Genomic DNA, 10,479 nt, shown 5'->3' with positions numbered 1-10,479 from the left:
GGACATGGCAAGCCCCGCATCCCAACGTATTGTTAAAACTTCGTCATCGTCCAGCGGTGTTGATGCGACCAATCTGTTCAACCACCCAGTACTCGCATTCGACACCGGCGATAACCAACTATTGGGCCTTCCCCATGATGACTGGCTCACGCTCATGTCCCTGCTCGGTGCGCAAGGCTCCGACAGTAACGGCAATTTCCTCATTCCCTGTGGATCGACAATGACATACAACTTCTTCGGCACAAAGAACCGCGAGTACACATTCAGTATTGCTGACACTACCACCAACAATGGCCAGGGCTTCTGCAAGCCAACAGTCATCGATTCGGGCTCCACGACCAATTGGATCACCGGTATGCCGTTCCTCCATCAGTACTACGTTGCATTCCACTACACCGCGAACATGATGGGCTTTGGAACGCGCAATTTGGGTGCAAGCGCAGCGCAGAGCAAGCCGTTCGTCGGTTGAGAAGTAAAGTCCGTCGTGGGTGGCCGTGGATCGCTAGGCATGTGCATTAAGCCCGAAAGGAGATCTTCTGTTGCTTTTGATCATGTACCTCAATACCTTGCCAAATAGATCTTGGGTGTTATGAGGTAGCGTTTGCCAGAAGCGCAGTATCACTGCGTAGTTGCCGTGAGGGACGCGCGGCGCCCGGTGAGACCCCTGTGGAGGTCAACCGTTCTCAACAGCCATACTGACGGCGCCCGAATCTACCATGTTCTACAAATAGCCGCAGTAATGCAATGACAACCTAACTCCTCCTTTCCTACTGACCACGACTTTGGACCACAATGGATGCGCTGGGAGTAGTTGTCGCAAAGCTCAAGACGCTCACCCCACTTGAGATGGGAAGTCTCCTGGTTGCCGCATGCCTTGTACACCAGACCTACATCGCCCTCACTCGCACGCGCACAACACGTCTTCGTGGTCCAAAGTCTGAAAGCTGGCTGTGGGGCTTCCAAGGTATCCTGTTTCGCCCTGATGGACCCGCCCTGTACGAACAGTGGATGACGGAGTATGGCTCGGTATTCCAGTACAACGTCGCCCTTGGCAAGAAGAGGGTCGTCCTTGCGGATCCCAAAGCTGTTGCGCACTTCTATGCACACGAAACATTCACATATCAGCAGAATCCTTTCGCGAGACATTTCCTTGCAAATCTGGTGCGCTGCCGTTTTTTCCACCATGCCCAGTGATTCACAGAGCTAACACCCCTTGCAGTTCGGGAAGGGTATCCTATGGGCTGAAGCCGACAACCACAAGCGCCAACGCAAGATCTTGACCCCTGCGTTCAGCAATCATGCTATCAAGGAGCTCACGTCTGTATTCTATGACTCCGTATACAAGGCAAAGGCTGCATGGGATGCGCTGTTGGATGCGTCCAAAACAAGCGATGTCGTGATCGACGTGCAGGACTGGATGAACCGCATCTCGCTCGATTCGATCGGCATCGCCGGCTTCTCACATGACTTCCGCACACTGCAAGGACAAAAAGCCGAGGTTGCAGAAGCGTTCCAGTCATTTGGCGCTACGAAACCGTCTAAGGCGTTCATGATAATCATCATGTTTGCTCAGTTCTTCCCAATTCTGCTGAACATTCCTTCGAGCCGGAATGCCCGTATCAAGAAACTTGATGAGAGTATGACGAAGATCGCGGACGAACTACTCGATGAGGGGAGGAAGGCTGAGGACGAGGAAGGCGGAAAGACGAAGGCACGGAGTTTGATTGGAACGCTCGTAAAGGCAGAGAAGACGGAAAGGAACGACTCGGACGCGGGGCTATATCTCCAGCCCGATGAGGTCCTTGCTCAGATGAAGACGCTTGTCCTAGCCGGATACGAGACAACATCCATCTCTCTCACCTGGGCGCTTATCGAGCTCTCGAACCACCCAGACAAGCAGGATAAGCTGCGCGAAGAGCTTGTGCGACTTGGAACAGACGCCACCTACGACGAGCTTCATAATAGCACCTTGCCTTATCTAGACGGTGTTGTCCGGGAGGTGCTGCGGCTCCATCCAGCCTTGTCAGAAACATCTCGCGAAGCAGCCGAGGATGACATTGTTCCACTCTCCCGGCCCATCACGACCGCGAACGGACAGCAAGTGGATAAAATCACTATCGCCGCGAACACTCCGATTCTAATTCCGATCTCGGCGATCAACCGGTCCAAGGAACTTTGGGGACCGGATGCGTCAGACTTTGTGCCTGAGCGCTGGATCGGCGAAGAAGGGTTGAAGGGCAGGCGGGCAATGGAAATTCAAGGCTGGGGACATCTTCTCACATTCGTGGATGGTCCCAGGACTTGTCTGGGCCGTGGTTTCGCTGTCGCGGAGTTCAAGGTACGTTCCCATGCCCTCTTTCAGTCTCAATGAACTCATGTCTTGGAAGGCCGTTCTCTCCACTCTAATTCGGAATTTCATCTTCGCTCCGAGAGATGTGGAGGGCATTAAGCTCGGCCGAGCTCGCACGTTGCTTCCTCGCCCCAAGCTGGAGGGAGAGGAAGGCATTCGTCTGCCACTTCGGGTGAGGAGGGTAGAATGAATATGTAGTGCTGACGTCTTGATTGGTGTAAATTAGTTGTAGTTGGATATACCTTCTGCATATCTCATCCGATGTGCTTGTTGCTTCTATAAATATGTCTTGCCGGAGGTGTACCTTCTTTTGGTGTTTTGCCTCCGGCTGCATTGTAAGCAGACAATGACCTCGACCTGGCCAATGCACACCTTAGTCGGCCTCTCCTTCTTCGCATGTTTTCGTTTGGAGCGGCTGGGACAAGTTTGCTCTCCCGCATACGCAGGAACGAATTTCAGACGCTAGGATATGCGGAACTGAAAGATGTTTTCGAGGCCACCCTGCGCATGGAGGGCAGTGTCGAAGCGGCGGTCACGCGACTAATGTCGTTATACAATTTTGAACTTATGGTCATGAAGACTATCATTGCTGGTACTGCTTATAGCATGTGACTCAAATCTCCGAGCCCGGCTCATACTCCCTTGCAGAAAGGGGACTTTTCCTTGACTTTTCCCGGGCATCCTATGCCTCTATTGCTCGAAAAGTTGGCTTGGACGCTTCGTTTTCCCTGCAAGACGTTCCAACATTTCCTTTACATCGCGCCCGGATACCCACCTCACTGTTTAAGGAAATTGTTGGTGATATCGAACTGGCTGTAAAACAATACGGGTTACCCCACGAGCAAGATAACGAGGCGACACGATCAAGATTTATTTCTTCTGTGAGTCTTGACCTCGTGTCATCTGCGTGCTTATTCGAGTTATTAGCTATTCGCCCGCCTCTCGTCCCACTTTGAGCTCCTCCTGCATGCATCGCTCGACAACTCTGTACAGACGCGTTATGCCGATGATCGGGTCCAATACACCTGGCGCATGCTCGGACAAGTTGCAATCATTCTCATCCATAACAAGGACGAGGCCATTTCGGGACACGAACATCTGAATGCAATCGCCCACGTGATTGCAGAGTGTATCTGTCAGTTCAGTTCTCCCCCTCGCATGTGGTGTGCTGAACCCAACGCAAGCATGCGATTTCTTGAACTACGAGCTTGGCTACGAACCCGCACGCATCTACGCGATCTATTCCGATGGAACGTCCTTTGACTTTTTTCGGTTCGACGGATCCTCCAATCCCCGATTCGCACGGGGAATTCAAACGGTTCCCAACGCGTTCCCCAAAGCGCGGCTCACGCTCACCCTGCCCGAGACGGCCTCCCAGCTCGGAAGTTTCATCACGAGTTTACGACCAGTCTGCGAGGCCATTTTCTACTTTTTCATGCTTGGATACGAGGCGTGCTTGGATACGTACTGCAGCGAGGCGATCAACACTACCCCCGAGAGCATCATCCATCGGATGAGGAGGACCATGCCCTGGGGCGAGAGTACAGAAAGGATCAAGAGCGCCCTGTATCTCGCGCTGGCAGCGGGAGAAGCGGCAGTAAGAGGAGACCTCGAGACAGCAGAGCAAACAGCACGGAGCGCATTGAAAAAGCTCAAGGAGAGGTGAGTCACTGTCTGCCCACATGGTACATGCCTGTAAACCACAGATTAGCGTTCAATCAGTGCCGGCGCCGTATCGACGAGGCGATTGCCAGCTGCTAGAAGAATGGGACGAGCAGGCTGTCATGAGAGCGTAACTGTATTCGCAATAAACAATTGTAACATGATCACGGATATTAAGCATAACCATAAGCACACGTCGCAAGATCGCACCCGTCTCCGACTCAGATGAACACACCATGAAACCCGGCGCTGAGCCACTTGCCCTCAGGCGCCTCGGCCCTAGCGAGCTCCCCCCTCGTCCGCGCATCCAAGACGAGGAGGAAGCTCCTCCTCCTAACCCCATCAAGGACGACAGTGAGCAGCACCCCGTCGTCTTCCTCCGTGCTCCCTGGCCGGCTGACAAATAGCGCTTCTCCTACCGTCTGCCCCGGAGCGGCGTACCAGTGCTGTGCCGTAGGCGGGCTGGTAGACACGTCGAACTTGACGATCGTGTCCGCGAACAGGAGGGTGTTGCGGGTCAACGTTATGGTATAGGCGAAACGGTACGGCTTGTGGTATACCTCCGGACGCACAGTGGGCAGCTCGATGCTGCCGTCTGTCGTCCATTCTACCTGTGCTTCCCTAGTAGCGGACGTTGCAGCACTAGTTTTGGAAGGATCAGAAAGCCTGTACCGGCGCGCCTTGCCGAACTGTTCCTTCAGCCCTTGACGAAGCTCTTTAACATACAAAAGCTGGATAAAAGATGCATCAGGGTACGCGGCAAGATCGATGATCACGTCTTCTGTTTCGGGGTCGTCGTACGCGTTCAGCTGGTGGAAGCAGAAGAAAGGCGGGGTGGTGTATTTTGCTACGAGGCCGCCTGAGTGCCGGTCGATAACGTAGAAGGTGGTTGGGTGGGTTGGGGTGGTGCTGATTGACTGGGCGAGATTGCCGTGGTAGAGGACGGACAGGCCGTAACTAGACGATGTGGTCAGTTGAGCTCACGCGGGATGGGTGAACATACTTGGTGATCTCCGACGCCCAGACACATAGAATGACGTACCGCCCCGTCATAGCGAAACTGTGTATATAAGCCAATGGTGCATCCGTGACTTCCGCAAGGATCTTCACTTCCCCGTCTTTGCTGATGCGGAAGACCTTGTACACTGGGCGAGGGCCGACGTTGACCACGAAGTTGTAGTACGCTCCTTTGAAGTCGGTACATGCGTGCGCGGCGGCTAGCTCTCCCGTTAGCTCGGGGTGCACGGATCGATAGATAGCCAGAGCGAGGGGCTCAAGTGTATCCGGATCGAGCAGCTGGAGCAGGCTAGCATCGGTCTTCGCTACGAGGTATTTTGGCCCTTCCCCCGCCTTTGGCTCCCGCGCTACTAGCCTGTCGGGGATCTTCTTCCTGGGAAAGCCTGGCATGTCGAGGGAGAACGTCACCTGGGCGTTCTGCCCATCGGGTTTCTTATGCGTCTGGGCTGCTTGGCCCGAGCCAAGCGTGCGGCGGAAAGCGGCAAAAGATTTGTGGAACAACTTCTCGCAGGGGTCTGTTTCTCCAAACGTGATTCCGGGGACTTTACCCTCTCGGGCGATCTCCTCTTCCGCAGAGAGGCAGGACTTGCGAGCAGAGTACTCTACCCCTTTGGGGGAGATCGAAAACCTGTGGTTGATGCCCAGCGCGTCGAACCAGTGCTGTATGTCCACGGTCCCACCCTTCGCTTTCGGCGAAGGGACGGAATAAGTGCCTGGGCCGGTGCGGTAGAGTACACCCTGGAGCCACGGGGAGAGCGTGCCCTGCACAGGGAGGGAGATGGGTTCAAGCGTCTCGGGGGCGTTGCTGAATGCGAGTTCATTCGCTGCGTGAAGGTCTGGCGGGGGAGTGCGGTCATCCTGTATTTAGCTGGGACCTTGTTCGTGGTGGTGAGTGATACCAGAGAGTGGGGAGTGGGGAGCCGCGTACAGAGAGCGTAAAATACCGCCCAGTTGTGCGGGTCCTCGTCTAGGCCAAGAATCGTCATGCCCCGTACCCATCGCTCACGTAGCGGAGGTAACGAAGGAGACAGGTTCCTGCCAAGATGGACATTCGAGACGCATGACTGAACCCCGCAGTGCCCCGCATCAAGAGGATGAACGTGCAGGGATGTTGAGCCCGGGTTGGGAGAAACGGTTACTCATCGCCCTGAGTCTGATAGATGGCTTCCATGTCGGTGTGGTCGTCGGTGGATGAGTTGTGACATTCCGCAGCAATTGTGATCCTTTTGATGAGTTGTCCAAGAGAGTATAATTTGGGCATTGACCGAGAGGTGTTCCGAAGTGCATACAACCATGTACAGCCGTTGACTGCGGAGTGGACGCCGTGAGAAAGCATGACAGTGATCATGTGATACACTCTTTCATGGGGGCCGATATATCCCCCGAGCCAATCAGAGCATTCCATACAACACAACACACGTGATCGGGCGCTTAATCCATCACAATAGACGGCAAAGTGTATTATCACCTCATCACAGTACTCAATGGCCCACGTCCTCTTCCTCCTTTCGAGCCAAGGTCACGATCCTACAGAACTATTCATACCCGCACTCCATTTTCTCAAATGCGGGTTCTCACTAACGTTCGCGACGAACGACGGCGAGCCCGCACAGGCTGACCAGAAACTGCTCGAGCGTGGATCGTTTGGCAGAGTATGGGGCGCGTCGGAAGAAGGTCGAATGGCATATGAACAGATCTTGCAGTTGGAGGCATTCCAGAAACCCGATAGCTGGGGTTCAGAGCGGTTTAACGTACTGGACTACGGTACGCCGCCTTCTCAGACGAGCGTCCCTCTACTTAGCTCTGGGCAGACGCGATCATCCTCCCAGGAGGACACGACAAGCCCATCCGCGCATTCCTCGAATCCAAGACCCTCCAAGCCCACCTACGCACCTTCTGGCCCTTCCTCTCTCGCTCCTCGTCAGACCGACCCCGCGTAATAGGCGCGATATGTCACGGTTCTCTAGCACTGGCATTCACGGAACTCCCTTCTGGTCAGAGCGTGCTCCGTGGCGTGTGTTCGGCTACGCTTCCGAGGTGGATGGAGCGCGCTGCTTGGTGGGGCTCGCAGTTCTGGGGCTTGGGAGGGTATTATAGGACTTATGGACCGGAGGGACGGTGGTGCGCCGACGACATCGTTGCTTCAGGAGCGAAGTACGTGCAAGGACCGTTGTCAACGAGGTACGTCCCAAGGTTGTGGTCCTCGGTGCGGAAAGGGCTGATCGTGAAAAGTCCGTTCGTGTGCGTGGACCCAGAGTGGAGGTATGTCAGTGCGAGGTTCCCGGGGGACGCGAAGCTTTTTGCCCAGAAGGTGGAGGAGGAAATCAGGCTGGCTATGGGAGAACGTTGACTGGTGCGCATGGCGCGTGTACATAAAATGACATTGTCTTGTATCAGTAGAGAGAAACGTATGTATTGTGCGGCCCTACACTCTGGGGGAATCGCCGACGGGTGGACCATCACCCAATCGTCGTCCAAGGGTATCATCTGCTACAAGGGAGTTTTCTCCATCTTGGAGGGCTCGATGTTGCTCTCCCATGATCGGGAAAACCTAACCTCTTTGCTTTGGGACCAACCGAAAGCAACATCACACGCTAAAGCCCTTCACCTCTTCGTCTTCGGCAGACTCAGGCCCAGCGTGCAGATCAGGGAGCTGACCGAACCTCTCTAGGAACCGCTGGAATTCGTCTTCAAGGAATGGCGTATACGGAATGCCTACGTCCAGCAGGTCGTGCGCAGTGTGTTGGATAACAGGCCTGAGGGATGACCTAAGCCGTGCTTGCTCTTGAGTGAGATTAGAGAACGCATCGACGGACCCCGAGCCAAGCCCTAGAGTATCGATTCCCTCGGCCAGCTCTTGCCCGAGCTGGAACGGGTGTGCGCCAAGTCTATCCGCCGGTGGGCTTCTCCATCCCAAACTCACTTCAGTTGACGACTTCCAAGCACTGGCACCAGTAGTCCGAGTCACACTCCCGGTCTCGCCTTCAGGCGACGTCCCCCAGCCTCGAGGATAACCCGATCCACTCCCAGCCGAGGCCCGCTTCCCTCGGGACGAACCCCCACCCCTCGCCCGCCTCGTCCCAGGAGGAGAAACCGGCAACCGGTAACCCTCCCTCGCATATATACGCATCTCTGACTCTGTATGTGCCCGGTAGAACTCGCTCGCATCGAACCCTTCACACTGCTCTCCGGGGAGGAGGGCGAATGTCAGCTGAGATTTTCCGTATTTCTTACCCCTGGATTATGGTATTCGAACCATTTGATTACCAGGAGGATAAATGACAGGTGTGCTCTTGGATGATTGTCCAGCGGTGCGAGATTGTGGCGACAAAGAATCCCCGGATTGGGTCATCCACGGTCCCGCAGGTGCGAACTGCAGGATGCCCAAGTGAGGCGCTAGGTCGGAGCCTAAAGGCGTGTGAGACCTGACCATCGGGACGGACCGATAGGGCCAATTGCCTTCAAATTTCATGCTTGGTTGGGTGTTGTGTCTTCCCTGGAGGTCTGGAGGGCAACCGGAGTGAGTGACTGGGAAGGGGATCGTGTGCTTGCCGAATGCGTGGAGGGGATTCGCACACTGCGGTCATTCGAACGGCGACTGGCATCTTCTGTTCCATGATATACCACATTCCCGGCAGGTGCAGCAGCGGCAATGCGTGCAAATGGATTGGAAAGTCGCCCGATCTTGTTCTCGGCATCCTTCGCGCTCCAGGGGGGGTTACATCAGACCCAGGCAAGGCTCGCGCCGATACATCGAAGATCCCAGGAGTATCCTCATGATTCAACAAAGGCGAGCGATCACCATAGCCTCCCTGGTTAGCCTAGCCTCATGAGATCGCGACAATCCGTTTATGAAGAGCACTCCATTAGAGTGTTCGAAGAAAAAGATGTCGAGACAGCCACGTTGAGAAGACCAAATTCAGTGACAGCTTCAGCAATCTGCCACGTCATTTGAGAACAAATGGCACTGGCCGTTGTTTCTCTTCTTTTTCCCGCCTTGCGCTCATCTACAAGACGTCTGTCTCTTATACTCTCGTATCTGCTAGCATGTGCGTCGGGCAAGCTGGCACGTGTACTCTGTCTTGGCGACACATCGAGATCAGTTGCACTTGAGGCCTGAGAATCAAGAACGAAGCACTCATGAATACGGTTAACGCTCTCGATCCCTCTTTGGTAGGCTTCGTGGATTGTCCTGATAGCCTCGTTGGTTAATTCCCTTGCCTTCGTCTGGTCATCAATATCAAGTTGGTTGCCTGGTTGCGGGACTTTGTTCCTCTCTCTGCTGGGCAAACTATTCATGCTGCGCATCAGTCCATTGGTATTTTGAGTGGTATGCCGACGATTGGCGTACAATTCTTGAGCATCTGCTCTCTGGTGTTCATATCCTGGGTATACAGACTGGTTGCGGACTATATCAGGAGATCCGATCCGTGGCATTCCTAGCGCAGTCTGTTGCCAACTGGGTGCGAGGCGATTTTGAATGGCTAAAAATCTGCTGTAAGTGTACAAGATGTCGTGCGCGAGGGGAAAATGACCGTTATTGACAGTATTCTGGCCGCCCGTGATGCCGGGGTTTTCTGTGACCCTTCTGTGCTGATCAGGGCCGAACATTTGGGCGGACGGAGGGGAGTCCCAGAATTAGTTAGCACGTTTTCCGTCTTTTGTTCTCGACCACTTCGGAGGAGAAGCAAGTTCAGACGTGTGACAGAGAAAGGTATAGTCCACATTTACAGGCGATCCAAATACTGAGTTCTTATGTCCTCTGGGCATGGACAAGGGGTTGGCCAGAACAAACCACGTCTTGAATCCGACGATCGTTCTACACGTGTCACTTCCTCTTCGCCTGAGTTACCAAAGGATCAGTGGCAATCTCCGATGTCAAAGGGAATTGACATCGCTCAACTTCGATCAGTGTAGAGAACGAAAGCTAGACCAGGAGGGGAAACGCATGGTTGGCACCCCTTTTCGAAGCAGCCCCCTGGAGCGGTGAAGGGCTGGAACGAGTTCCCCAATCCATCATTGGCATTGTTATCCCGATCAAACAGATCATGAATCATGTTGTTCCAATCATTCTCTGATAAAGGGGCATTGGCATTTTTTTCGCTGCCCGTTGTCGTTTCCAAGCCATGAACAAAGGTGGAAAAAACGCGTGTCGTGCATTTTAACCAGATTGCCGCTATTAAAGTGGGCTGTTGGCAGGGCCTTTCCAAATTTTATCAGAAATGAGCAACACGTGCTAGCGTAAGTAGCAAAGACTCGGAATTTGGATAATGCTGTTTCTGGCGTCATCGATCATTGTTCAATAACGTTGGCCTTGATTTCATATCAGAACATAAACGACCCCGAGACATCCTAGCCCCACTCTTGGGTCACTGTATTGTTAAGGCCACCGATCGGGCCCTTCACCCGATCGCACTTGACACAGAGAAGACATCTAGGCAAAGCCATGT

The 10,479-nt window shown here is 54.1% G+C and overlaps 6 protein-coding genes across 6 annotated transcripts; 4 read left to right on the top strand and 2 right to left on the bottom strand.

Moving 5' to 3' along the window:
- Positions 1–4: 4 nt before the first annotated feature.
- Positions 5–469, top strand: DACRYDRAFT_105575 (uncharacterized protein; the record flags this gene model as incomplete). Its single annotated transcript, XM_040768111.1, has 1 exon — positions 5–469. The coding sequence occupies one exon, from the start codon at positions 5–7 to the stop codon at positions 467–469; it is 465 nt and encodes a 154-aa protein (XP_040631413.1).
- A 377-nt stretch (positions 470–846) lies between these two features.
- Positions 847–2,540, top strand: DACRYDRAFT_48401 (cytochrome P450; the record flags this gene model as incomplete). The annotated part of the gene is made up of 3 exons (XM_040774829.1): positions 847–1,161; positions 1,220–2,338; positions 2,388–2,540. The coding sequence occupies 3 exons, from the start codon at positions 847–849 to the stop codon at positions 2,538–2,540; spliced, it is 1,587 nt and encodes a 528-aa protein (XP_040631412.1).
- Positions 2,541–3,015: 475 nt separating this feature from the next.
- On the top strand, positions 3,016–4,016 carry DACRYDRAFT_48581 (uncharacterized protein; the record flags this gene model as incomplete). Its single annotated transcript, XM_040774849.1, has 3 exons — positions 3,016–3,246; positions 3,278–3,485; positions 3,535–4,016. Coding segments are annotated over 3 exons (921 nt in total), but the record flags the coding sequence as incomplete, so codon positions are not given.
- Positions 4,017–4,175: 159 nt separating this feature from the next.
- On the bottom strand, positions 4,176–6,015 carry DACRYDRAFT_114822 (uncharacterized protein; the record flags this gene model as incomplete). Its single annotated transcript, XM_040769884.1, has 3 exons — positions 4,176–4,969; positions 5,016–5,887; positions 5,974–6,015. 3 exons carry the CDS (start codon positions 6,013–6,015, stop codon positions 4,234–4,236), a joined length of 1,650 nt encoding a protein of 549 aa, XP_040631410.1. The 3' UTR covers positions 4,176–4,233.
- Positions 6,016–6,513: 498 nt separating this feature from the next.
- On the top strand, positions 6,514–7,379 carry DACRYDRAFT_48509 (class I glutamine amidotransferase-like protein; the record flags this gene model as incomplete). Its single annotated transcript, XM_040774842.1, is given in 3 exon segments — positions 6,514–6,816; positions 6,831–7,210; positions 7,262–7,379. 3 exon segments carry the CDS (start codon positions 6,514–6,516, stop codon positions 7,377–7,379), a joined length of 801 nt encoding a protein of 266 aa, XP_040631409.1.
- Positions 7,380–7,616: 237 nt separating this feature from the next.
- On the bottom strand, positions 7,617–8,159 carry DACRYDRAFT_105571 (uncharacterized protein; the record flags this gene model as incomplete). The annotated part of the gene is made up of 1 exon (XM_040768110.1): positions 7,617–8,159. The coding sequence occupies one exon, from the start codon at positions 8,157–8,159 to the stop codon at positions 7,617–7,619; it is 543 nt and encodes a 180-aa protein (XP_040631408.1).
- Positions 8,160–10,479: the final 2,320 nt, after the last annotated feature.

Source organism: Dacryopinax primogenitus, assembly GCF_000292625.1.
Source record: "Dacryopinax primogenitus strain DJM-731 SS1 chromosome Unknown DACRYscaffold_4, whole genome shotgun sequence".
Taxonomy (NCBI): domain Eukaryota; kingdom Fungi; phylum Basidiomycota; class Dacrymycetes; order Dacrymycetales; family Dacrymycetaceae; genus Dacryopinax; species Dacryopinax primogenitus.
This window is presented reverse-complemented; position numbering and strand designations above follow the sequence as displayed.